This window comes from Bipolaris sorokiniana (genome assembly GCF_000338995.1).
Source record: "Bipolaris sorokiniana ND90Pr unplaced genomic scaffold COCSAscaffold_15, whole genome shotgun sequence".
Lineage (NCBI taxonomy): Eukaryota > Fungi > Ascomycota > Dothideomycetes > Pleosporales > Pleosporaceae > Bipolaris > Bipolaris sorokiniana.
The window spans coordinates 433,686-460,216 of NW_006911909.1; the positions used below are offsets into that span (position 1 = coordinate 433,686).

A 26,531-nucleotide genomic window follows, 5' to 3' on the forward strand; every position below is an offset into this window, starting at 1 on the left:
GGTATCCGTGTCCTATCTTAAGAGAGTAGAAAGAGCTTAAAATCTCTCTTTTCGTGCCTCTAGGGATTGCTAGTTGGTTTTTAAGCCTTAGCGTAAAGATAGCTCCGTAGCTAGTCTTCTTTTCTCTTACTTTTTCCCTATATACTTTCTACTCTTCTGCTTGGCTAGCTCGTTAGAGGAGTTTAATTTTTGTGCCTAAGAAGGCTAGGCTTATTTGTGATTTTTTTGGTGTTTGTTTTGTAGCTTCCTTTGCTAAGAAGTCTGCTTTTTCGTTTCCTTCTATATCTGTGTGGCCAGGAGCCCATTTTAAGAAGATCTTCGCTTTTTTATTATGGATAGCTTTGGCTACTTTTTGGCACCGAATTACCCACTGCTGGCCGGGCTTATCTAATAGACTCTGGAGCCTGTAGATTGCAGCTTAGTTATCAGCGTAAACGTAGATATTTTGGCCTTTTTAAGCAGTTTTAGCAGCGAATTCAAACGCTGTTGTAATGCCTTCTAGCTCTCTATTATAGACTAGCTGCTGCTCGCCTATATTACTTGTCGCTGCGTATATTTCTTCTTGGTTTAGGTTATAAGCCACTACGCCTACTCCTATCCCATCTCCGTCTTTAGTTTTAGATGCGTCTAAGTAGATTACTATAGAGTTATCCTCTATTGTTTAGATATAATCTTTGTGCGCGATTGCCTCTTCTTCTTTAGATTTCTTTAATATAGAGATAGTGTAGTTAAGAGAATCCCATGGTCTGAACCGATATGGGATGATCTCTTCTGTCTCTTGGGTAGATGGGATGGAGCTCGTGATGGCGCGTAGTTGTCTTGTCTTATTTGGCTGTTTTGATTGTTAAAGGGTTGTTTTTTGTAGTCTTTTAATAGCTTTTGTAATTAGGTAGGTATGAGCTAGTTGTATAGCTCGCAGTGCGTATTTTCGATTAGTTTAGCTTAGCCGTATTTCTGGTGACGGCAAGCTAGCTTCAATACTCGTAGGGATAGCTGGAGCTGTTTTAAACACTCCTAGTACCTTTCTACAAGCCGCGTTGTGTAGCGGCTGAAGCTGATCTCTAATAAAGCTCTGGTTGCGCCAATAGATTGGCGACTCATAATCTGCAATGCTAGTAACGCATGCTAGATATAGTTGTCTAATAGCAAAGGGAGATAGACCGCGGTCTATATTCGCTAGTCTCCCTAGTCTATTAAAAGCTGTTTTTGCCTCGCTAGCTCGAATAGCTACGTGTTCTCGAAAAGATAGCTTATTGTCAAGGTAGACCCCTAGCCACTTAATCATATCTTTGTGGTAGATTTTCTCCTTACTAGGGAGCTCTAGAGGTATTTCTTTTCTTTCTTTTTTCCTTGTAAAGTGGATAAGCTCTGTTTTCGCTATATCGAATTCGATAGCTAGTTCTTTTCCTTTAGTAACTAGTTTCTTAACCTCCTATTGTAGTATCTTAACGTTTTTCTTAATAGACGTTGAGGAGGTTATAATAGAGATATCGTCGATGTAGGAGAGCTGAAATCCATCTATTTGGGGGAATAGATCTCTAATATAGATAAGAAAGAAGATTGGAGATACTGGGCTGCCTTATGGGATGCCCGCGTTAATCTCGCTAAAGTCTTCTATTTGGCCGTCAAAGGCGAGCCTTAGAGATCTATTAGATAGAAAGGTTTTAGCCCAAGTAATTAGGCTGGTTGGTAGGCCTAGTCTTTTTAGCGTGCCTAGGAACTGGTTGTGCGATACGTGATCGAACGCTCCTTTTACGTCTAGAAAGACTATTGATGTAATATAGCCGCGTTGTTTTTGGTGCTGGATTTGATCTACAAGAAGTAGAGCTGCATCTATAGCTGATTTCTTTACTCTACCTCCTATCTGCGAGTCGTGTAGGAGGTTTGTAGTCTCGGCTAGGTAGCCGGAGGAAGTGGATATAGATTTTATGTCTTTTAGGATAGATTGCCGAAAGAATGGGTTAGTAGCGTGTACGATGGCTTGGAGACGGAGCTGCGTACTAGAATTAAAGTCCGGTACTTCATAGAAGCACACGTAACAAGCAACGAATATGAGACATTTAGAAACCGAGACCTAGCTCTTCCACTATCTCGTTCCTTCTTTGTCTACCACTCTAGGACGCGCCTCATCCAACACTTGCGCCACAACTTGTAACTCAACATCAATGGCAGTTTCCCGAATAGATAACACCGAGTAGCAACGACGTTAATAAGCTTCAAGCAACTAGACTATCAGTTAGGCACTCCAATATAGAATCACCTCGTTTCTATTCTCACACTAAATGCTACCTTCGAATTGAAACTTCTATCATGACTGATGTACACATCAAAGAGAGCGGCCAAACAGAAGCCTACTAATATAAAGTACTTCTACCAAGGCTGATAGATGATTCCCAACAGGGTACCAAGTAACATAAGGATTAGAGAAAAGAAACTATGGCCCGAGAGTAGCTACTCGGATAAAGGGCTTGAGTGGGGGGACAGACATTAGGGGCGTTACTTCTTTGCCCGGTGCTCTAAGCCAGAATCCTTGGATATTAATTTATCCTATAGGTGATGAGTCGACAGTGAAGAGTGTGGGTATAAAGAGTTGACTTACCAATACTGACAAGGGCGTGAGCTTGGTAAGCCAGTAGATGATCGAGGCCATCTGTCCTCTCCACAGCTTTCCCTGAGCACCACCGAACACATCATCGACGACCTTTATGGCAAATGTTTCAGCGGGCATGCGAGCATGACCATTTTTGCCTCTGGCTAGAGCGACTATCTCTTTCTCAGCAGACTTGAAGGGTGATGTATCTGAGAGCTCTGAGATGGTACCATTGGTCATAATGTTGGAGGTGACGGCTCCTGTGACGAGGGATATGACACGGACGCCTAGAGGGGCCATTTCCAGGCGCATCGTCTCGCTCATTACCTCAGCGGCAGCCCTGGAGGCACCATAGAAGCCCATCCAAGGAGTGTGCACGTGAGCAGAGATGGAGCAGATGTTGACAATAATTCCACGGGCGGTTGTGATGAGTGAGGCGAAGGTCTGGCAGACAGCGGCAACACCAAAGACGTTGACCTCAAACATGGAGCGGGCAGAATTAAGGTTGGTTTCCATGGTGGGAGTGACATACTAGGAGCCGAAGTTGTTGATGAGTATATCTAAAGAGCCACCAGTGGTCTTGCTAACTTGGGCAGCGGCAGCGGTGATGCTGGCTTGTAAGGTCACGTCGAGTTGCAACAGCAAAACACGATCAAGGTTGGCCAGGTGAGCCATCTTGTTGAGGTTGCGGGCCGAAGCGAAGACATGCAAGTCACGGCAGTGTAATTCGAGGGCAAGTGCTGAGCCAATGCTGCCGACACTGCAGCCCATGATGAGAACTGTGTTGGGTGAGGACGTCATAACGGCAGACGGGTGAGGCAGATGGTGAGAGTGAGGGAGAGAGACATACAAACCGAAGGTTAGGTAAATATGGAGGCGTCAGGCATGGTGGTCGATAGTCTAGATAGTATTGTGCTGCTAGGCGTCGACCGTGCCACTTGGGGCCGGGAACTTCAGTTCGCCCGCTCTCCCTAGCCTTGGGTCAGCACTAGAACATAGGTAGATACATGGTGTAGTACATGCTACTACATGGAGTATACATGGCGAACTACCCGGCCTGTCCACACTCTTTTCCCTGCCCACTCAGTCGACGTGTACTTGTTTGGGCGCGGCTCGGCGGAAATCGAGCCACGGAAGGCGGTTCGTTGCCGCGATCCGCATGTGTCTGCGTTGCTCCTCCAGCTATGTGGCTTGCTCTCAAAATTCTTGTCTGTCTCCATGTTTTTGTGGGTGCTCTGCGCCACGGCCGCCAGTGGTCTATCGTCGTCGCCGCTTTCGCGTGCGATAAGGTCGGAGATGGAGAGTCCGGTCATGCCGCAGAAAACTATGTTGCCCGCGTACTCTGGAGGCACGGTTAGTCCCTTGCTCCTGTTGATGGCGATGGAGACGTGCGAAGTGGTTTCCCAACCCGCGGTTGGGCCGGAGGGAAAGCGCGCTTTCATGATGCATGTCCAGAGGAAGGCGACGAGGGTGTCGTTAGTCGAGATCCACGCTTTCTGGTTTCCTAGGGGTGAACCAGAAGCCAGCTGGCAGAATCCGGGGAGTGCAATGCGGCTACGAGGCAGTATGTCAAGGGGCTGGAGCACCAGATGAGTGGGAATGAGGTTTGGAGCAGGACTACGCTGAGGTATCATAGTGCTGAGTGAAGTTGAGAATGGCGAAGAACGGATTTTTCTCTCAAATCTGAGATTGTCTAGCAACTTTGTAGCAATAGGGAGTTATTGTTTTAGGTATATAGGTGCTCATCGTTGCATAATGATCAATATGTAAACAGTACGCACTAGGCCTTTCTTCATGCGATGTTGCGTATCTAAGAGTTGAGTAATGCGACAAACATGTAGGATGTTATGATATAACTAAAGGCTTTGCGCAGGTTAGCCCCCCTAGTTTTCGCGATAGCTAGTTATTCCTTTGACAGTGAAGTGTGTGCTAAGCGAATTAAGGAGTTGCGCACACTTCTCGTTTACGCAGTGTAATTATAAAATCTGTGTGTAATGTTAAGCAACACGAAGGATTATCTCCTTGAAAAGGGATGGAGAGATGACGCTAACCGATGCCTCGATCAGAAAGAAATGGTAGTCAACAAAATGACCATGGACTGAATCCGCGTAAAAACGCCTTGAGTATTGTAGGCTGGCGTTGATGTTCTGCGCAATGTTCTTGCTTCTACAAAGATGTTTGAACGGGCTTAGGGAGGGGTAGACGCGGCTTGTATACTTTTGCTCATGCAGAGCGTTTGACTATGTATCCTTCAAGAAAGCCACCAGCATGCGTCATTGCTAGTCGCAGGTTGACCTGCTGTTATAGGCATAGCGTTAGATTTTATACGGCAGCATCATACTCTACACTGAGTATATGAACATCCAACACTATACGCGCGTTAAGTCGCGCTTTCCAGCATAGTATCAGAGATCATGATGGCCCTGGAAGATTTTGTTGCCGCTTCTAATCCACCACTACTACTGGTACCCGTAATTGCTGCATGCTTCGTACATCATTCTGCTTGAGCAGGAGTTGAGACAATTAGGCCACCACTTACATTGCCAAGCTTAGCAATGACGCAACTAGCCAATGGCTAGTCCAGCACTACGACGCTACCACTATGACGCTGCAAGTAGAGGCATTGAAAGACCCTCTTCCTCGGTAAACCCCACATGCTTCCGGTATAAGGAGTAAGATTCTGCGCCAGGCACAACCATCAGACCCTCTCTATTCATTATGTTACGCCAGCTCTTCTTCCTCAGCCTGGTCCGGCTTGTCTCTGCCGCGTGTGGGCCTGATTCTTTCGACTATGTCATTATTGGCGGAGGTGCAGCAGGGCTTGTGGTCGCGAATCGCCTGTCGGCAAATCCAAACACTACTGTTGCGGTAATTGAAGCTGGCGATTCCGTATATGACAATCCCAATGTGACATATGTTCCAAAGTCTATCGCCGAATACGGACTTTTTGTTGGAACTTCTACTGACTGGGGCTACATGACTGTACCTCAAAGATATGCTGCCAACAACACCCTTCCCTACTGGGCGGGAAAGGCGTTGGGCGGAAGTACGGCCATTAACGGCATGACGTATCTACGTGCAGAGAAAGATCAGATCGACGCTTGGCAAGACTTGGGAAATCAAGAATGGAACTGGGATAGTATGTGGGAGTATTTTCTCACACAAGAGCACTTTCAGCAGCCTACCGACCAACTCAAGCAAAAGGGAGCAGTGTATGAGGCTGGCGCACACAGAAATGGCGGTGATATTGCTGTGGGGTTTACCCCGTATCTTGTCGGCCAAGGTTTTGCTCAGTTGATGAAAGAGACATCTGAGACGATTGGGTTTCCTTACAACCAAGATGCGAACAAAGGCGTCATGCGTGGCTTCAACACCTGGCCCATGACGTTAAGCGAGGCTGGGCCAACACGTGAGGATGGAGCAAGGGCCTTTTACTATCCTATCGCATCTCGACCAAACCTACACATCTTTCTCAACTCCACGGCAAAGAAGATTATCTGGGAACATGGTAAGACTGCGGATGGAATGCTTGCATCTGGTGTCGAGTTCATCACTGCAGCCAGTGTTACCAAAAGTATCCGTGCTGGGAAGGAAGTTATTGTAGCAGCTGGTGCTATCAGATCACCGGCATTCCTTGAACACTCTGGTGTGGGTAATCCTGCTATTCTTGAGCCCCTCGGCATCGAAACAGTTGTCCCGCTACGCTCCGTTGGCTCAAACCTGCCAGACCAGCCGCAGAACGGCATCATCTACTCTTCATCCACCAACTGGACCGGATATCCTACTTTTGTGACCTACCTGACAGCGTCTGATCTCTTTGGAGACGAATTAGATTCAATTACTCAAGAGATCAGAGCCAATCTGAGCGCATATGCAGCCGCCATTGTTGCCGACTATGCATCATATACGATTTTAGTCGAGAAGCAGGAGCTACTCCTGAAGCATCAAGTCGATTTGATCTTTAAGTCTGATAGCAAGGTCCCACTAGCTGAGCTTTTATGGGCTCCAATAGGCAACAACATAGCCGCCCAACTCTGGAATCTATTGCCCCTCTCTCGAGGCACCATTCATATCAATGCTACCGACCCAACGCGCCCCCCTCGAATCGATCCTGCATTTTTTCAGCTACCTATTGATGCATATGTCCAGGCAGCAGCCGCGGTTCGTGTTCGTGAATATTTCGCAACTACTCCGTTCGCCGATCACATCGTCAGCGAAATCTCGCCCGGTTTCGAGACTGTACCGCAAGGTGCGGGATGGAGAGACCAAAGTTGGAACGCCTGGATCAAGAAGACTGTTAACGGCAACTCGCATCCTGCGAGTACTTGCGCAATGATGAGCCAGGACCTGGGTGGAGTGGTTGATTCCAAGGGCAAGGTGTATGGTACGCGAAACGTGAGAGTGGTGGATGCCAGCGCCTTTCCTACGCAGATATCTGGCCATCTGAGCGCAAGTGTATATGCAGTTGCAGGAAAGATAGCCGATGCAATGATCAAGGAAGTCTTGGCAGGCTAGGTCCCAGCAGTCCTTACCGTTGGTCTAATGTATATTGAAACAACACATTATGGAACGCTTGCGAGAATACTATACCAAAGAAAACTAGGGATAGAGGGAGGCGCTACTCGAATTTTTATCGCAAAATACTTAGATCGTTCCTATTTTCGCTATCTGAAGAAGCGCTAAATTTGCCGTGTTGCTTACTTTTGATACACATACAGCTTCTTTCACTTTCACTAACCTGGAATACAAAAGTTTAAAGTCATTTATTCAATTACGTGCGTAAAGCATACAGATGGTACCTAGCTAGCTGAATGCCAGAGTGTAAGCAAGCGTAGATGCTAGTCACTCATTTTTGCACCTTCTCAGGCAACATTTAGTTTAACGTGTTTCACCAGTGTGCGCCCCACCCCAGTGTGCGCCCCACGAAATCCTAGTACCTCACCTTCGTAATAGTACTACGCAACACCACCATAATATTTTTATTAAGTAGAGCAGGATATTATTCTTCAGATACGTCGCTATCCTCTATATCCTCTAATTCTACTTGGCACGTGCGAGAATTATGTCCAACTTGGCTGCAACGTCCGCAGCGCCGTTCACTGCGTACCCTCTTCGCGGGCGTTACACCCTCATTACAGCTACCACCCTCTACCTTAGCTATCTAATTAGCTATCTGGCTAACTGTCTAGGACCCCTCCGGCTGTACGTAGCGCCTCTTACGAGTTTTTCGCTTTGTTACTTTACTAATCGTAGCTTTAAGATAATTAAGTTTCTCGTGCATAAGCACTATATTATAAGCTATCTACTAAGCTCTCTTACTTAACTACTGCATCTACTCCTTAAGAGAAGTTGTAGAAGACCCTTGCTGGATTTGCATGCGGTTTCGAATAAGCGTAGCCTGCGCCTCCATTTCGCGCGCGTTGCGTGGCGTTTTCGGCTCCCAGGTAGTGGTCTCTTGCGCTGGTGGAGTCGGCGTACGCAGCACGACGTCAAGCTATAATAAAACAACGTGATAATCGTGTGGAGTAAGCCCAGCACCTCGAAACCCTCCGCGGATATTCTCTAGTGTAATAGCCTTATGATAGGCCGTTTTGAACGCTGGTAGGAAGGTTTCTTTGCTGATATGATAGATGCGATTGCGTGCTAAGACTGAGATAGCATCACCATACGCGCGCTTCAACGGCGAGAAGCAGCCCACATCAAGAGGCTGTAAGAGGTGCGACGAGTGGGGAGGCATACAGAGGAGGATTATCTTCATCTCTTCGCAGAGATCTCGGAAATCCACCGAGCAGTGGCTCTCATGGCCGTCAATAATAAGCAGCCTATGCGTCCCTACAGGCCGCGCATGGGAATCGAAGTGACGAAGCCAGTCAAGCGCTAGATCGTTGTTCGTCCAGCCAGTAGGACTAACTTATATTACCCAGTCGCGTGGCAGATCCTCTGTGAACCAGGTAGAGATCAGAACCTTGCCTGCGAAGATGAGAAACGCTAGGATACGCTTACCTATTGCGCCAACGCCCTATATCAGCGTAACCCACTCACGATTACCTGGCTAGATCTGCTTTGTTCTTTCTAGTTTATCTAAGCCCGTGATAACTAACTGTGATAAAATCTTGCCTATAATAAAGCTAGTCTTATTAAAGTTATAGATATCTTCGTCCATAATACCGTACTTCGCCTTCGTATTCTGAACCAGCTCGAACTAGCCCTTAATAAGCGCTAGATCTTCGCAGGCAGCTCGCTAACGATCATATGGACGACTCCGGCGCGTACGCAGCTCAGGATTGCGCTGGACAAACCTATCAACCCAGTTCTTGCCAACCTCCTCTCCACCGCGCTCTCGGAGCAGTCTATTAGCCATATCTCGCACGTCGTCTCTCCCATAGGGTAGTCCTCGCTCAGCCTCAACTATTACACGTTGAGTAATGGCCTCCTCTTCTAGTTTTGTTAGGCGCTTAGTTGGTGGTTCGTAGTCGCGTCGACAGGGCTTTCCATTACGTCGCCTTTATATCGTCCGTCTTAGCACACTATAGATTAATTCAGCGCGCCTTAGGCTTAAGTTTTCGCGTTTTTGGAGATCAGAGATAGTAATAGTAACGTCAGCTTTAGTATAGGTCTTAGGAGTTTGGCGTTGTTGAGACATCACGCGTTATTATTGCGAAGGTGAGGTACTAGGATTTCGTGGGGCGCACACTGGGGTGGGGCGCACACTGGTGAAACACGTTACCTGTTCATGTCGCTGAACACGTTATTGTTGCTTAATGCCTTCGCTTACTTGAATCATCAAACTTACATAATTTCATCATCATCCCCAGCAGGTAGTTTTCTGAAATTGATTTATTTATTTTGTTCTGATAGCATGCTATAAGGGTCCAACATGTTTAAATTTCTTAAAATTCCCCATGAGCTGTGAGGTGATATTTACAGATATGTGCTCCTCGCACCCAGACAGGAGCCTCAGACACTGAATCAATCATTCAAAGAACTAGTCTAAGGTTTTATCACATACCATTTTCTACAATTAGTAGCTATCACCCTAGGGCTATCGTAACCGATCTGGCCGCGTTGATGCTGCTCAATCAGCTGCTTAGGGCGGAGATTCTCACGATGCTTACCCAATTCCGCACTTTCCACTAGGATCTCGACATCATCATTGCAGATCGGGTATTCAGGGTGGTGAGATGGACTAATATCCCAGTGCTAATTACCAATATCGAAAAATTAAACGTAAAGCTTTGCATTTTTACAATTTACAACTCCCAAAAAATGGAGAGATACGATACTACATATCACAAGTTTGGGAGATGAATTGGATAGCTCAGTGTTGACTGTGGATCCAAACTAAGTAAGCGTCCGATGTACCTGCTATGTGTTTTGAGCCACGATACTAATTCCATGTTGCAAAAGTTTAGTCTACTGGCAGCTTTATGAGATACTCTACTGTACTGTGATGCTAAAACCATTAGACGAACAGGAAAACATCCTGAACAACTAGCATTTTGTCGTCAAGATACTCAAGATCAATTTAGAAATTTCCGCAAACGTCGATGCAAGCGTTTTAGTCCACCTGCTCCCCATAACGAACATATCGGTATACTTCTGGGTCCGAAATACCTTGTGAGGTTCCTAGAAGACTTGCTTGATGCTCTGATCGGACAATGGGCCTGTGCCTCGTATTGCCACGTCTTAGTCGAGCATGTACATCATCTTTTCCTGCATCGCGATGGCCAAATAATAATGCAATGGAATATCGCAAACAGTTTACGAGACTACCAGGCTAAATTTGAAAATTGGCCAGCGTACTGTGAGAGGGCATATTATATACGGGGGGAGAAGGGTCTCAGAGTAGTAGAGTAGAATAGAAGATGGATATCAGGGTCACGCCAGAAAAGAATACATAGGAAGGGCAGATCAGTAGTAAAGAGAGAGTGATCAGAAAGCCAAAACTCCTTTTTTATTATTACTGAATTACTCAATTACAAAAGAAATGCTCTCGTATACAGTTTCCGTCTCCGCCTTGGTTCCATCTGGTTTTCAACCTTTCCTCCGTTGCTGAAATGCTTTCCGTGTTCATCGTAAGGCTGGATTGTTCATTTAGCTTTACTCTGGAATCTGCCTATCTTTTAAAACATCCAGTCATGCTTTTGAAAGACAGACCAGCGTCTCGTTTGGTTTACTAATATTCTTGATAATTAGTTTCGCGTCATCTAGAGACATAAAATTCGTAACTTACACTGAGTGGGCAACCAGAGGCGGAATTACCCAAGTCTCCAACGATTCCAAGCATGCAGCTGCCAAGAGCAGCAAGAATCTGGCCACCGCTGGCAGCTTCTCTGTTCAGGGCGATGTATCTCTCACGAATTCCACAACGCATCTAGCGGGATAAATATCGCCACCTGCACTCTGTGTGCAACTCAGAAAAGCTTCATTTTGAATTGGTTCGTTTTTCTTCACTCACCAGGCAAGTAATGATTTAGTCGTTGAATAACGTCTTGTTTTCGGAATTTGCTTCCCCTGCTCTAGATCTCCTTAGGTTCATGTTTCGATTGCATAATAGCAAATCTGATTTTCCAAGAGAGAAAAAAAATGCAAGATAACAAGACTATCGCCAGCAATGTGTTTGTTGCCTGGTTGTTCTAAAAATACTAGTCATTTCAATACTGATCATACTGTGCATATACTAGAGATACAAGACAGCCGAACAGACAACCTGCTTATGCAGGCATTCATGACTACTACGCGCTTATAAAACCGTTTTATAAGCTCGTTGCCATTTTATGTCTCGTATTCCTACCTGTATCCTAGTAGTGTCATACTACGAAAAATGAAAGTACAGACTGTAGTGATATGTAGACCTATGCTACATGAATTGGTCATGCTATGATAACCAATGCTGCTTCAAACCTTTTCATCCGGTCGTCGGGGATTTCATCATCGAGAAGTCGCTAGCGTTATGCCATTGGAGGCTGAACACCTCGCGGTAAGGCGTTTCAGACCTAGAGGTCATGCATCAAATCCTCCAAATTAGCGATGTTCAGTCATCATCTTCTCCTCGAACCCCTTCCATCGGTTGAGATATTGAAGTCTCTCCTACTACTATGGAAACTGATACGCCCCTTGCTCTCTATTTCAAGGACTACTACTAGAGCTGCGCAACTATTTGTCCTCTTCAATTTTCTCTATCTTTGTGTTAGCCTATCAACAATTTTCTTTTACATTCTTGCCCTACTACATACCTTTGGATCTGTAAAATATTACTCTAGATGAACATGGAGATATTGTCCAACATGATAAACAACGTCCGCGCTTCCACTGGTAGATTTTTGTCAGCTTGGATGCCCTTAATTGCTCCATGCTACCTAGTGTGCTTATTGGCCATCGCATACAGTACAGACGACAAGCTCCTTTCACGATTTGAGGGAACCGTGGAGCGGTGTTACATAACGGTCTTGGTATTCTCGGGTGTCGGGAATCTGTGGAGACGTCAGCGGAGCGACTCGGTCAGACTATGTAAGAACTACGCGCAAGGAGCACGCTGCGCACCCTACTAGCGCCAACGTCGACAAGGTTGACACTGATGGTCGGTTGATATTCAAGATTTGAAACTGCTTGTAGCGAGATTGTATGGTGCGCAGGTGGAGAGAGAGGGCTCACATTTGCTTTCAGAGACATCTAGATCGTCATTGGCCAAGACATACTCATCAGCTGCGGCTGTGGCGGTTGATGCGGTGCGCGCTGCACGAACTTTCTGGCGTATCACCATCGATCTTGGTTAGGTGGCGGCCGGTGCAGGAGAGTATCACTTGTTTTGTCCACCAGGCGAGCGTTGAGCATTCTTGACCTCGAAAAATATTTAGAATTGGTCTAATGATATGCAAATATTTTCTCGCTATGGCAAGTTTACGCGGAGTTCTGCATATCGGAGATAACTTCTGCGCCTCGGCCATCGGCCTTCGGATATCGGATGTCTGGTTACTAGTTATGGCCGACATGACGGTCTCCTATGCTTTGGAAAGCACACATGTCGCATTTTAAGTCAAGCCTTCGTAAGAGCTATGAAACATAGACGCAATAGATACATCTGAATAGGGCTTGCATAATCCGCGACCATAAACAATAGATAATAACACTTGTACGTTATTCTATAATAGATGAATATGAAGGCGAGAGCTGTGCAAGATCAAATCGGTGGAAATCCCTATCTCCGGCATGTCGGGGCATGGCCGATCAGTGGTATTTCTAACAGATTTGAGCCATTTTTTAGTCTTATTTGGGTGGGACTGATTGGGCTGACATGCACCAATTGTTGAGAGATTATAGACAAGGTAGTTTGTTCTTCGTGTATGAAACTATATCGGACCGCAACCTACGGCATATGGTATCTGGTCTTTCTAACGAGGTTGCTGACATCCGTGAGTAGGTCCAGCCGAGTCACGAGTGCTCTAATATAAAACAGTAACAGCTGCCCTTCTTTATCGGCAATTATCCTACTCGTCATGGCTTTACTGTCGATTCTCAACCAGACCACAATCCTACTCGCCCTGTTGTGCTTGTTCGTTTATTTCGTTGGTTTAGTTGTATATCGTCTCTTCTTCAGCCCCATTGCAAACATACCGGGTCCCAGGTTTGCTGCAATTACCTTTTGGGTGGAGGCATATTGGGAGGTGGTAAAGGGCGGAAAATTTATATTCAAGATTGAAGAATGGCATGAGAAATATGGTAAGTTGTACCACGAGTGAGTTTAACAATTCCCATATTGATGCTCAGTTGGAAGGCCCAATCATTCGTGTTACACCAACGGAAGTACACATTCGCGATGCAGAGTTCTACAATGAGCTTTTCAACACCAAGACGAAGTACCACAAACTACCGCAATTACAACATCGTCTTGCACACCCACAAGCCTTAAGCGACGCAATCGATCACGATTATCACCGCCGCCGCAGAGCAGCTGTTGCTCCTTTCTTTACTAGGCAGAAGATCATAGACTTCAGCCCTTACACCAGCTCTCGAATCAAGAAGATGTGCAATATTCTCGAGACACAGTACAAGGGGACTGGAAAGGTAGTATGTCTAAATGAAGCTTGGGGTGCCTATGTGGCTGATGTGCTCATCTGGTACATCTGTGGTTTATCCTACGATTTCTTGGATTTTCCCGAGTTCAAGTCGCCATTTACAACGGCTATCCACAATTTCCTATACTCATTTCCGTTTGCAACATGTTTTCCCACCATAGCAAAGTTGCTCCAGAGCTTGCCGGAATGGTTCCTTGTTATGGTAGACCCCAAGATGAAACCGGTGTTTGAATTTCGTCATGTAAGTTGCTCATCTCTAACGATATACACGCCGCTGAACAAATACAGGAAGTGAGAGGCCAGATCCGACGAATAGTGGCTGGCGAAAACGATGCAGACAAGCATGTCAAACATCGCACTGTCTTCCACGAGCTACTCAAATCCAGCATGAACAGGAGTGAAATTACCCAGGAAGTGATGGAGCAGGAAGGGCAGAGTTTTGTGGGTGCAGGTATCGACACGACAAAGACGGCACTCACCGTCGGAAGCTTTTGGATTCTACAAACGCCAGGCGTTAAAGCGCGCTTGAGAGAGGAGCTTGAGAAAGCTATGCCTAACCCCGATGAACTGCTGCCTCTCACCGAACTTGAAAAGTTACCGTACCTAAACGCGGTTGTGCAAGAATGTAAGCTATTCATGGACATTCAAACACTTCAAGCTAACCTCCACAGCTCTACGTATCTCGTATGGGTTAAGTAATCGAATTCAACGTACAAATCCAACAGGTGTCATCCAGTATGGTAAATACGTCATACCTCCTGGCACAGAATTCAGCATGTCAAATTACCTACAGGTCACGGATCCAAAACTATTCCCCAATCCGGATAAATTCATCCCAGAGCGTTGGATAGATAATCCCATGACGTCCACTGGACATCCGCTAAGCAAGTATTTGACCACCTTCGGCAAGGGCCCGCGTATGTGTCTGGGCATGAACTTTTCGCTGGCAGAGATGTATCTAGGTCTTTCAGGGTTATTTAGGTTGGTAGATTTGGAGCTGTATGAGACAGATAGGAGTGATGTGGACATGGCGGGCAGTTTCTTTGTGCCTCTTCCTAAGAAGAGCAGCAAGGGAGTGCGTGTGATTGTGAAATGAGGGATGCACTAATCAAGTGCATGTTTGGTGGAGAGGAAATAGAGGCTCTTTCAGCATTGCTAATTCACGAAGTGAAACGACAGTCTTTTCCATAGAGAAGAGTGAGTTTTTACGCTGTGAGGTAGTATGATAAATCAAGACAATATAACAAGAACCTACGCGGAGTATTTTCAAAACTATGAGACCGATCGCGCAAGAACTTCACGCTCGTGCTCCGCATAGATGATCAAATTACAAACCTTCTCCACTTCTACCTTGATACTAAGAAATAGCCCATGAATGAACCATGAATGTCCGGTCGACTTAGTGAAATACGGCTGTTCCCCGATGTCTGTATGGCGGTCATGGTACGGAGCATCACTGCAAGCAAAACAACAGCGACGGTCGGCTATTGGAATGATTCTTTGCGATAAAATACTTAGAAGCTACAATTATTCATCATCTGCTACCACTTCAGAACCACTTGCTCCTCACTTCTACCAGACCCACCAGTCATTGTACAGGGAAGACTAAGTTCCTCCCACGAGTAAATACCTGTCCTTAAGCAGGGGCATGAAAGAACCAAACCCGAATGATCTGCTTGCTAAATTATTTTTGCTTAGCTTCATCCCGGAAGTGTTTCCGGATATCCTCCAAAATAAACCCCATAACGTTTTTGCCAGGGTACTTGCCAGCAGCCTCTGCCTTGGCCTTGCCAACACCAATTCCCCAAAAACGATCTCTAGGATTGCACTCAGCTAGATGAAGGTCGCCTGTGGCAAGGAGCTTCTCCTGAAGAGTAGGGTTTTTGGCATATTTATGCATATTGCCTTCCTTCATAACCACTTCCTTGACTCCACGATATAAGCACTAAATATAGTTCTTGGGATACTACAACTTACGCTCATCCCACTCGTTGAGATCGAAAGGATGCACTCGTCTTCCAAAGGACTTGGCTTTGACTGGGTCATCGCAATCGAGAATCTCGCGCAGAAGATCCTATTCGTAGTCAATACATAAAAGGTCACCAGCGAGTACGGAATTTCTATATACAAGGTCCTTGAAGTGGCGCGCCTTCGCAGCCTGGAAGTAGTGCTCCGTAGACTTATACTCGACTTCCTCAACGGTGAATGGCGCGATATGCATGTTGCTCATGAAGCCGTACTCCGCACTGTTCTTGTTGAAGTAGACAGTTCCGGTGTCTTTTACCATGACTGCGAATAGTAGGTCAAATATGCACGTAGCCCTTCGATATCGGCTTAAAGGAAGAAGGTTAGCCGTGAGTAGTTGGGGTAGATGGGAAGGGAAGTGAAGAGAAGGAGAGGGGAAGTATAAATGTCGAAATAGTCACTAAGCATGGCTGCCTGTTCAGCTTTGCTGCCTGTTCAGCTAGTTTGCCCCTCACTTTCCCCGCTGTTTCTAGAAAGCCACCACACCGCCACAAAAGAAGATGGCCCGCTATAGCCTTGTCCAGTATGTGAATACTGACTACCTCTTTTCTAGCAATCTCCTAACACTACAGCATGCATCTTCAAGCTACACGTGGAATTTGGAACCAACCTACTTTTTGGTGAGTCACTATTATTTCCTAAATGTACCGCGACGCTTATTTGAAGCCACTACGACAGCTCGAAACACCGTTTTGTTCTAGCAAGACAATACTTCCCCAGAGAGTTGGTGCACGTTGTGTCGATGACTCACGATGCTTGGCCGACTATCCAAGGCTACCTCGGACGAACACACTAGATTTTGAGGGAAACTGGTCGCCCTGAACTCGTGAAAGTTGCTGGTATGGGCCACTAGCGTATTTTTATTTCCATATGGATTTTGTGAGTCGCATCCATCTGGGCATGGGATTGGTGCGAAGTCACTTACACGCTTCACCAATTTCATCCCTTCTTTGCCGCTAGGCTGGACAGATTCCTAGTTTCCCTGTCTCCTCTAGAGCTTCATATCTTCCTTTTGAGCCTGCTGAGAAGCTCACTCTGGATCCTTTGGGTTGTCGCATCTTGTCCATGCTTTTGACAAAGTGCATCGATGCTCTCGCTCGTTCGGGGCCTATTCGAACCCTCCATTCTCAAATTCGGAGTTACAATGTTTTCATAGTCATGTCATATAAGTACATATTAGCATATGAGAACATTCTAAATTGCGGGTGCTATTGGCTAACCGTTTCGCTCTTCAAAAGACTAAGTCTATACCTATGCTTACTCCAAGGAGATCTTCGCCCTCCTTACAGACGACAACATATCGTTCATTTTGCCCACTGGGGGACCCGAAGAGGTATCAAAAACACAACCGCAAAACGCGCAACCGAACAGGCCCTTAGTATGAAGGAAACTACATAGCCATAGCACGGCTCCTGTATATGAGGGAGCTTTTATCTTGTTGCATGCGTATTTGCAGGATTGTGGACGCCGCACAACAGGGTATCGAGTTTCTTTATACGCCTCTACGATTACTGGAGACCACTGGTAGCTAAGTAGCTGTTATATGCACGGGCCTATTAATACCCACCGAGTGCGGACATCCGTGATGTAAAGAGCTACTTAGATAGTTACTACTGTAGTTGTGTATATACTTGGAGTTGTCTTATTTAGTTTGTGTTTATGTTCGCTACGCCTATAATATGGGAGGGCATTTAACCTAATTCTAGTCGTGACTGGATTATTGGAGACCCCGAAGCGATTTACAAGGCTTGAGACTTATCTACACGTCCAGATACTGCTTATAGTAACGATAGAGGCAAAGAAACATTTAAACTATTAGTATATATTAGCAAGGCAGCACAAGCATAATCTAGAGGTGAACAAATCTAAAATCTCTTCATGGCTTAGGGTCCCGGGCTCTAGCAATATGGTGTTTATTTGGAGGAAGAACTAGCAATGCTCTGTAAGTTTCTGCTCGTAGGCTCGACGTATCGTAGGTTCGAGCTATCTAGGCTTTAATTCCATAACTAGCACTACGAATTACGTCAGCTGATGCGCAATACCACAATCGTTCGCAACGTGATGTACAGCTACTGTTTACAGTGTACTAAAAACACAATTCACGCACTAGCTCAGAACCTTAATTCCAATCGTAGAGTTGACCCCTCTGGAAAGTCAGCATGGAGTCGCAGTTCGCAACCCCGCGTATGCTGACTAGAGAATAGTTTATGATTCGAACATAGTGAAGAAAGCCGACTCGTTTATATTACAGTTGCCAGACATGCTTATCAAGTGTGCGTAGGTAAATTTAATGTCTCCTTAAGGGAGGCCACGCGCACATAATAACTAATTGAGTGCGCTGGCATCTATTCCCAAAGTACAATCCCCACTTCACCAGAACTAAACCTTGCACTTCATCACGGTATAGCCGACTTCCTCTTAAGATTTGTTGACGGAAGCTAATCTGTATGGTCTTGGATCTCAAAATCGGCATACACGCATATAGTATGCCTTTATAGACCCAGGAAAGTCGGCGTAGAATGGCCACTACCATCATGGCTGGCCGGTGATACCAGCGGGGCAGAATCGCGAGGGTGGATGCTTCAAGTTCACACCGCTGCGAGGACACAGAGTAGCCGCCTGCAGTCCCGTCGCAAAGCAATGGTCGCAGACACCTATCAACATGTACTATTAGTCTCCGAAACAACCAAATTATTTTTTCAAGGCTGTAGAAGAAGAAGGATCTTACCAGAAGGTCCGCATGGATTCCTGTCTCCTCTCTTGCAAGTGTCAGATGGCACAACCGGTACGTGAATTTCGATGAACGACCTGGGCCCTTTGGAACAGATAAAACCATTCGTGCCCAAATTTTCAACCTACCGGTACAGATAAGAAGCATTAGTAAAGACAGCAAGAGAGATAGAAGAAAGAAGACTAGATTCATCCACCCAACTGGGTGACTCAAGAACTTACATATCCCCAACCCTTAATCACACCGATGCGTGGAGTGAACACGTAATAGCAAGGATACTTGCCGCCATCGGAGCAAGCAGCAGTATATCCGGCCGTCGGATTCTTTAAGGGGATCAGGCTTGGGGGCGATGTTTTTGTAGAGAGCTTTGAGCTTTGGAGAGAGGGTCCCCGTGAATTTGAGAGGGCCCTGGGTACCCTTGCCCGACTTTTCAACTTTGGAGTTCTGGAGGAGTTGGTTGATGGGAACCCGGATGTTCTTCGTTTGGGCTCGGGGGTCAAAGAGAGAAGGATGGGCAGAGGTAGGGTCAGAGAAGATGCTCAAGAGAGCGATGGCTGCGATGAGGACACGCATGGCTGGCTTGATTGATGGAGTGTATGCTGATGTTTGGAACGGATGTTTTAATGTGAGTGGTGCTGTTATTGATGCAGTGACCCACTCCCTTATATACCTTTTCATCCTACGTTGAATTGCAAACCTTGCAACTGAGGTTGCGTGCTTCGCACATCCACTCGCACATCCCGTAATCCTAACTACGTTGTATCAAACCGTGCCATTCTCTCCCAGGGTGTATGCGATCCAACGAGTAGCTGGCTCCTTTCCTCCACGCGTATATCACCTGCTCAATCAACAATCCACTTGTGTACACTCCTCACAGCACGTGTGTGGTATCTACTGGGATCAACAGACCAGCTGCAGGAATATCTCATAGTGGGGGGTTCTCAAGTTATTTCACCAAATGTATAGAACGGCCATGTCTGAGGAAACGATGTTGTTTTCAGGCCTCCGTGGACCATCTGCCTTGCACGTGTATATAGGTGTTGTCGAATTGTATGTCCGTATAGCAGAACGTGAATCCCCACGAACAGAACTTTATTCTCACTTATAAATAGAATATCAGCAAATACGGCCCTTGATTATTACTCTCAATAGAATCTTATATGAATTTTAACGGGCTTACTGCGGACGACTATTATCTGGCCTTGAAAATGTACCTTTCGGCCCTATCTTATCCCTTTCACGCGATCATATACACCTACTTGATCCTGAAACACAATTTTCTAAGAGCAGGGAAAAATCTAAAGGCGAAAATAAAGGCAATTGATTATACCACTAATTACATATAGAGCTGCAAGACAGTGGTATCACTCCTACCGCAGCTTCTTGACTTTTTTCCAAGCGCAGTGCGAATTTGTGAAGTCCGCAGAGTTGTTGCGAGATTAACCAAACCGCTAGGTACGCTCAACATCGCTCAACCATTTGTTTGCTAGAATCTAACCTCACCGTCTTCCACAAGGAGCCCTGGTAATATCTGATGGGTATGTTGGTAGTGAACTCTGAGATCCAAGCTAAGCTTCTCTGGTGTTAATCTGTTTGATATGCCTACCCCTGTCTTACTCAGTGCTGGCCTGGGTATTTACTTCGTGGTACGCGGGAACAGTATGTAAGCTGCACAGATCTGTTTCTCGTGTACCTTAAGTGATGAGTGGGCTGAGTCACAGTGAAAGCGCAACATGCAGCGTATGGGAGACTCTAGAGCTCGAGCCTTCAATACATCGTCAATTTCTTGAGAAATTATCTCGTTGACATTGTGTGTACAGTGCGGTTGCGGAACCCCAAGTTGATTTTCGGCAAAGCCAATTTTGGATGATGCGGGGGTGGGGAATGCGAGCGATCTCCTGTAGGCAGAGGTATCGTCGCGGCATCTTTACCATCATATACTCAGGGGCAGGGGCAGCATCCTGGTGCAGCTGAGTAGAGCTTTAGGCTCGATCGGTACGTGCTCGGCTTGCTAACCAGTCGACGTGATTGTTCAGTCATCATCTGCCAACCGTTTTCAAGTTGCTGTCACTTTTGTTTAGTGTAGTGCTGATCTCAGTCTTCTCGCGCAAGATTCCGTTATGATTAACAGTCTTCTTTGCCAGTGAGGCGCCAGGGATTTTGTCTTTGAAGAGCATGCTGAGAACAACATTCTTTGTTGCAGCAGTGCGGAACACTTCCAGAGTTGTCAGTGCAAATGACGAAATCCTTGCCGCCCGCGTCATGGCGTAGCTTGCACAAAGCTTATGTCAGTGCTGCCGTAGTACCTGGTTCCGTGAGATGGCATCGGTCCTCGCGCGGTAAGGTACAGAGACACGTTGACCTCCTCTCGCATCTGACTGGATAAGTATGCTAAGTGACATGTAAGACGGTTAAGGTGGCCCGGGCACATGGAACCAATGTCAGAGGCCTTGGATATTCTTGTCGCTGACTTTCAGTTATACAACACAACGAACTCAACTGGAGGAGAAGAGAGTAACACATGAAATTTTAAATTTGCAATTAGTTGGTGGAAAAAAACATCCAAAAGTGATAGTAAAAGGACGGTCTTGATAGGAAATTACAATTTAAGGTTATTGAACACCACGTGCTAATGCCATGATTAAGGGGATATAGGTGTTGACAGAACTGGCTAAACGCTAACGGGAGTGATGGAAAAATTGCATTAGTAAAGAGGGGTAGTCAGCATCTTCCGTGAAAGGTTAGCAAAGCAATATGAGGCCACTAAGGGTATGTGAAGTCATGATACAACAGGGATTTCACCAGATATTAATCCAACGAGGGACGTACAATGAGCTGACACGCCTCGAATCCCAAAGGCGTGCTCCCTTATTAGGGTAGCAATGCATCGCTGTTGTTTTTATTGTTCGATAAAGAAGAAGAAAAGGCAAAATGATACTGATGGAGCAGAATAAATGCATATGCATATGAAATTAACTGATGTAGCGGCAGGAATAATGATACGTAGACAATGAAGTTGCTTATAATCACACACAGCATAACTCAATCATAAGTACCATACCTCGAAGAACACGGTACCAATACGAGCGCGACTTTAGAACATGTTGTGGCTTCCAACGCAGCAAATATAAAATATTTATACTGCCACTGAAGTTGAAAACAAAGATACTACTACAATAGCTTATGCCACAAAAGCTATCATCTCAACACTTCACACAGCATTCTTCTCCTTCCATTCCCCCGCAACCTCAGCATACGTACACCACTCCACCACCCCCTCACCCTCCAACTCCTTCAACCACTTGACTACCCTCTCTACCATGCCAACAACATGCGCCATACCACTCGTGTCGGGATGTAGCACTAGCGGGAAAACCACATCATCACCCCGTCTTAGCCCTTCCTCAGCCTCACTCCTAATCCACTCAAACTTATCCCTCCACATATTTTCAATGACACGAACATCAACATAGCCCTGTGAGTTGTGCGTATTGGGGAAAAACTGCAGGGGCGTCATATCCTCGGCATACCAATTCGCCGGAATCTCGACAAGCGATCTGCATGTTGGCGCGCCGGGACTGGGCAGCGGCTTCATCCAGTCTCTTGCTGACGCAGTATCAGTGTATCTAGGTACTTGGATTGGGGGTAGCTTGGGGATGTAGTATGGCTTGCTGTCGTAGTGAGAGAGGCTGGAATCGTAGAGGAATCCGTATTCTTCCAGCAACTCGATTGTGCTTTCGCGCAGCTGATAGAGTGGTGCGCGGTAGCCCAGCGGCCGCTTGCCGAGGAGTTCTTGATATAGGCTTATGCAGTGTTCGAGGACATCGCGTTCTTGGTTTGGTGTGAGTTGAGGTGCGCCCTCATGACAGTAACCATGTAATCCGATTTCTGCGCCGCTTTCTTTGATGGATGAAAATTCCGTAGGAAAGCTTTCTGCGCTGTGCATGGGTACGAACCATGTTGTCTTGTTTGCTATGCAGTGTTTTGCAAAGAGTCGCAGTAGACGCGGGACGCCGACGTAGGCGCTGAAGAAGCCTGAACTGTAGTCTGCAAGGTTGTTTGATGGATTTTGGCCGGTTCCTAGCCAGCCGGATACAGCATCAAAGTCGACTGAGAGCAGAACCTTGATCTTTGGCTTGGAACTGTGATGAGGAGCGCTCAAGGGCGAAGCCATCGGAGCAGCCATGGCCGAGGCATCTCTGCTAGTTAGAGAAACACCTTGAGTAGCAGTGCCAAAGGTCTCTTCGAGGGCATTTGCAGGTGGTATTTCAGGCTCGGCAGCAGTGTTTTGCGACTTGCAAATTTCGTCTTCCGACCACACGATGCGCCCTTCCATGCCGCCGTCCACAGAAATGCACTGACCCGAGATATGGCCTGCTGCACGGTGGCTAGCTAGGAAAGCCACTGCTCTCGCAACATCCGTTGGTTGTGCAATCTTTCGCAATGGAACACTAAATAAATCAGTATACGGTTACAAGCCCCTTCGAATGGGACAGAAGGCTTCGGTACATACGTAGCTTGAGCCTCCCTCCACATCTCCTTGGGATCATCCAGTCTTCCCCCAATCAACTTGGTATCCACCCAACCTGGCGCTACAGCATTGATCCTCGCTTTTGCATTTAATCTCACAATCTCATTCTTGACTGTCTTCACAAGGCCGTACTGCAACCCCGCTTTCCCGCTCGCATATTCGACGTGTCCCGCCTGGCCAAAAACTCCACATTCGGACCCCGTAACTACAATACTCAGGTTGTCAATCTCATTGCCAGTCTCATTTTGGTATTTCTGGATGGATTTGAGAAAGTGCTTGATGGTAAGGAAGGTACCGCGGACGTTGACGGCATAGGTACGGTCCCACAAGTCGCTGGGCATGTCCCAAATAGGGTAGTTGCAAGATTCATCCGTGATACCCGCATTGGCGCAAAGTATACTTATAGGCTGGGAGAAGTGATCGACAGCTTTTGCGATTGAGTCTTGGATAGAGGATTCGGAACTAATGTCGCCTTGGATGCAGTAGAGGTTGGGATTGGTTGAGGCGAGAGGGTTTGGAACAAGATCGTGCGCCGTGACTTTGCAGCCTTGGACTACGTTACTGTTATTAGTTATGTAAAGTGCGGTATCAATGCTCTGTAGAGAAGACTGCAGAATATCCGATTTTCTGCGCATTGTAATCGACTCGTCACATACCTAGCAATTCCTCCACAATTGCACACCCAATCCCGCCTGCAGCACCCGTACAGAAAGCATGCAACCCCTCGAGCTTGAGAAACGACATTGTGTATCTCGAAAAAGAAACGTGTGGCTTTTTTCCATCGACCGCAAACGATATCCTGGCGAGACTCCAGCTGATGATCTATCAGCAGGAAGATGCCCAACACGACAGCGCGCGCCCACTTTTCTCGCCTACGTAATGTACGAAACAAGGCATGTACATGTGTACAACTGCGCGATAAGCCCTACGCTATCAACGAGCCGCAGATACGCAAGGCGGCCAAACAGAGAAAGACATGAAAGATGCATGTCTTTTATCTGCACACCTGCAACACGTATACAGTAGTGTTCCCGCGTAATACAGATAACAGGCAGGCACCGCGTGCTAAAAACGAAGGCGTACATAGTACATTACCCTCTCCCATGGCCACCGTTGTCAAACGGCAACATGTACGATGGAGTAATTCATCGCAAAGGAAACACCAATTCTTTAATCCCCAACCCTCACTCAAACCCTCCTAGAACACACCAAGAAACTCCGACCTGTCCCTCCCACTAACCCCAATCCAAATAAAAATCACCATGTCACATACATAACGTCACCACACATCCCTCGCCGTAGGCCAGTCCACTCCCAACCCCGGACTAATAAAACCACCGTCCGCCCACCGCACGAGCCCTCGCCGTCGCCCACCCGGCCACCCACGAAAAACCAACCAAAAGGCAAAAAGAACAGAAGCGGCGCGCCACAAGTCTTTGCGGCTGCGCCAGGGTCCCCTTCCCCCAAATCCAAGGCGTCCCCTTGTTTTTCCCTTGCCGTGCCGAACCCACCCATTGTGCGAGAATTGCCGAAAGAGGTAAGTTCTGTGTCAGGGTGTGGATTGCTCAGGGCCGAAGGGCACGCGCTGATGGGGCTTACCGTGACCAATGGGTGGGCGGTTGGCCATGGCCGGCGGGCGTATTGTAATGCAAGGAGAAAAAGGGCAAGAAAGAGGTGGGAAGGGGGACTGGCCAATCGGGTATGTGCAGGAGGGATGGTATACGGGACAGACGTGTAGACTATTATTCTGCTTCGGGACGCACACGTAGGAAAGGGTAAATGGGACACAGTGTTTGTTGCATGAACTGCGTGTCTTAATTGGTTTCCTTGTATAATGGAAAAGTATCTAATCCGTCCGACTCTGGGGCACGCCTGCGGTTGTTGGTACTACTTACTTTTCAACAATTGCGCCGTGGCTAATAAGAGACTTTTTATGTCTCGTCAGCGAGGTGATACCGTCAGCCATCACTTTTTGTAAATTACAGAGTGATATCCTCAGAGCGGTAGTGGTCTGCGACGATGCGGTAGAGATATGAAGGTGCGTGTCCACCACTGTGATAATCAGCTATCGGTCCAATCAAATAGAGTCTAGGGGATAACTTACAGGTTGGTGATGTAGAGATCCACAAGATCCGCAGGGACGTAGTCATATAGCGGATTCTCAACATCAACCTTGTCTACGAACTCGCCGTCGTCAAAAGGTACTACGCTACCAGCATCACCATACTCGATGAGCTCGTCAATGTCGAAAGGGTAAACAGGGCTGAGCTTGTAAACACCGCTGAGCACTACCACGGGTGTCTGATGCTCCTTCGCTGCCTTTGCAATCATATGCGCTCCAGCGGCTGCGACAAGACCGCCGTTGGCCAGAACTGTGTGAGTAGCAAGTATGACCTTGTTGACACGCGACATTATCGCAAACACGTGCGAATCTGGGATGACGTAGACTTGGATGCCCGCGTCAGTAAGTGGCTTCCACTTGTCATCGTCTTCATCATCATCTGGGTTGGCCTCGCGCTTCTTGCCAGTAAGCAGGATTCCATGCGTAGCAGTGTGATCGTCAGGGTACGTCTCGGCGTGTACAACGGTAAACTTTCGTTTTCGTGCAGCGAACAAGAGAAACTTTTGGACGGTTGTGGAGGCAGTGTGGGTGAGGATGATCTCGTTGGCGTGGATGTGTTCGAGCGCAACTTCGGCAATTTGCTTGTCTGATGTTTCCAGCTCGTCTTGCAACTCTCGTATGCCTTCCATGACTTCGCCTTTGAGATCAAGATTCTGACCTCGTTCCATGCCTGCAAGTCGCTCGAGATTGAGCGCAGTCAGGTTGCTCCTGCCAGTGGGCGATGCTTGCCCTGTCGGTGTGCTAGTGGCCGAGGGCGTGTCTGCTGGTTGGGAGAAGAGACCGAATAGCGAGTGTACCAGAGGTGCAGCCGATGCTGGTGCGTACGAAGTGTGCGAGGTGAGCAACGGGGGCCGTCTTGAGGGTTCGCTGGCGTCGGAAGCGTTGTCTGTGAAGCCGCCCGTGGGCATGGGCTCTGCTACGGCATGTCTGAGAGGGCTGAAGGTGGATATGCTCGACTGAAGTGCTGGCCTGTGAAGCGAATCGTGCGAGGCGTGAGCGTGTGGTGTTGCATTGCCTCGGTCGCTCCCCGTAGGTGTTTGTCCATCCGCATGCTCGTCGACGACCTCACGTACCAGCCCAAGTACACGCCGTACAATATTTCCTACTACAACTTCTCTTGGTTGGGCTGACGTCAGCCGCCGGCCGACTTGCTTGATGCGCTCGATGAGTTTAGCAGCGTCTCTCCCCTTGAACTCGCCCACTACGCGCAGTAGCAAGGCTGTCGTCGCAATGGCACAAGGTCTCGAGTTTCGAATCTGGCGGCGCTTAAGGAGACTATCGTGGATTGATCAGCCATAGTTCTGCACTAGTATACCACGAAGAAACCTACGAAGTAAAGTGCTCAACCGAGGCATCTACTGGCGTGCTCTTGAGCGACTTGAGGAATGTGGATAGGCCTGGTGCCTGGATGGTAGCGCCCTGCATCCTGGTAATTTCCGCACACTGAAAGGGTGGTG

The 26,531-nt window shown here is 47.1% G+C and overlaps 8 protein-coding genes across 8 annotated transcripts; 2 read left to right on the top strand and 6 right to left on the bottom strand.

Annotated features, from left to right (window-relative positions):
• Positions 1–2,542: 2,542 nt before the first annotated feature.
• Positions 2,543–3,391, bottom strand: COCSADRAFT_175080 (uncharacterized protein; the record flags this gene model as incomplete). The annotated part of the gene is made up of 3 exons (XM_007706050.1): positions 2,543–2,547; positions 2,596–3,121; positions 3,179–3,391. The coding sequence occupies 3 exons, from the start codon at positions 3,389–3,391 to the stop codon at positions 2,543–2,545; spliced, it is 744 nt and encodes a 247-aa protein (XP_007704240.1).
• A 1,807-nt stretch (positions 3,392–5,198) lies between these two features.
• Positions 5,199–7,408, top strand: COCSADRAFT_247216 (cellobiose dehydrogenase). Its single transcript, XM_007706051.1, has one exon. It carries the CDS (start codon positions 5,309–5,311, stop codon positions 7,103–7,105), a length of 1,797 nt encoding a protein of 598 aa, XP_007704241.1. The 5' UTR covers positions 5,199–5,308; the 3' UTR covers positions 7,106–7,408.
• A 142-nt stretch (positions 7,409–7,550) lies between these two features.
• On the bottom strand, positions 7,551–8,078 carry COCSADRAFT_346407 (uncharacterized protein). The gene is made up of 3 exons (XM_007706052.1): positions 7,927–8,078; positions 7,797–7,904; positions 7,551–7,751 (listed from the first exon to the last, which is right to left on the bottom strand). The coding sequence occupies exons 2-3, from the start codon at positions 7,869–7,871 to the stop codon at positions 7,590–7,592; spliced, it is 237 nt and encodes a 78-aa protein (XP_007704242.1). The 5' UTR covers positions 7,872–7,904; positions 7,927–8,078; the 3' UTR covers positions 7,551–7,589.
• A 5,008-nt stretch (positions 8,079–13,086) lies between these two features.
• COCSADRAFT_203025 (uncharacterized protein) lies at positions 13,087–14,761 on the top strand (the record flags this gene model as incomplete). Its single annotated transcript, XM_007706053.1, has 4 exons — positions 13,087–13,309; positions 13,365–13,906; positions 13,954–14,290; positions 14,337–14,761. 4 exons carry the CDS (start codon positions 13,087–13,089, stop codon positions 14,759–14,761), a joined length of 1,527 nt encoding a protein of 508 aa, XP_007704243.1.
• Positions 14,762–15,142: 381 nt separating this feature from the next.
• COCSADRAFT_184555 (uncharacterized protein) lies at positions 15,143–16,039 on the bottom strand. Its single transcript, XM_007706054.1, has 3 exons — positions 15,794–16,039; positions 15,643–15,739; positions 15,143–15,594 (listed from the first exon to the last, which is right to left on the bottom strand). Exons 1-3 carry the CDS (start codon positions 15,950–15,952, stop codon positions 15,350–15,352), a joined length of 501 nt encoding a protein of 166 aa, XP_007704244.1. The 5' UTR covers positions 15,953–16,039; the 3' UTR covers positions 15,143–15,349.
• A 2,616-nt stretch (positions 16,040–18,655) lies between these two features.
• Positions 18,656–18,994, bottom strand: COCSADRAFT_30029 (uncharacterized protein; the record flags this gene model as incomplete). Its single annotated transcript, XM_007705839.1, has 1 exon — positions 18,656–18,994. The coding sequence occupies one exon, from the start codon at positions 18,992–18,994 to the stop codon at positions 18,656–18,658; it is 339 nt and encodes a 112-aa protein (XP_007704029.1).
• Positions 18,995–21,376: 2,382 nt separating this feature from the next.
• Positions 21,377–23,818, bottom strand: COCSADRAFT_40420 (uncharacterized protein). Its single transcript, XM_007705889.1, has 3 exons — positions 23,609–23,818; positions 22,935–23,505; positions 21,377–22,872 (listed from the first exon to the last, which is right to left on the bottom strand). Exons 1-3 carry the CDS (start codon positions 23,694–23,696, stop codon positions 21,633–21,635), a joined length of 1,899 nt encoding a protein of 632 aa, XP_007704079.1. The 5' UTR covers positions 23,697–23,818; the 3' UTR covers positions 21,377–21,632.
• Positions 23,819–24,931: 1,113 nt separating this feature from the next.
• COCSADRAFT_99727 (uncharacterized protein) lies at positions 24,932–26,499 on the bottom strand (the record flags this gene model as incomplete). Its single annotated transcript, XM_007706055.1, has 3 exons — positions 24,932–25,004; positions 25,057–26,349; positions 26,405–26,499. The coding sequence occupies 3 exons, from the start codon at positions 26,497–26,499 to the stop codon at positions 24,932–24,934; spliced, it is 1,461 nt and encodes a 486-aa protein (XP_007704245.1).
• Positions 26,500–26,531: the final 32 nt, after the last annotated feature.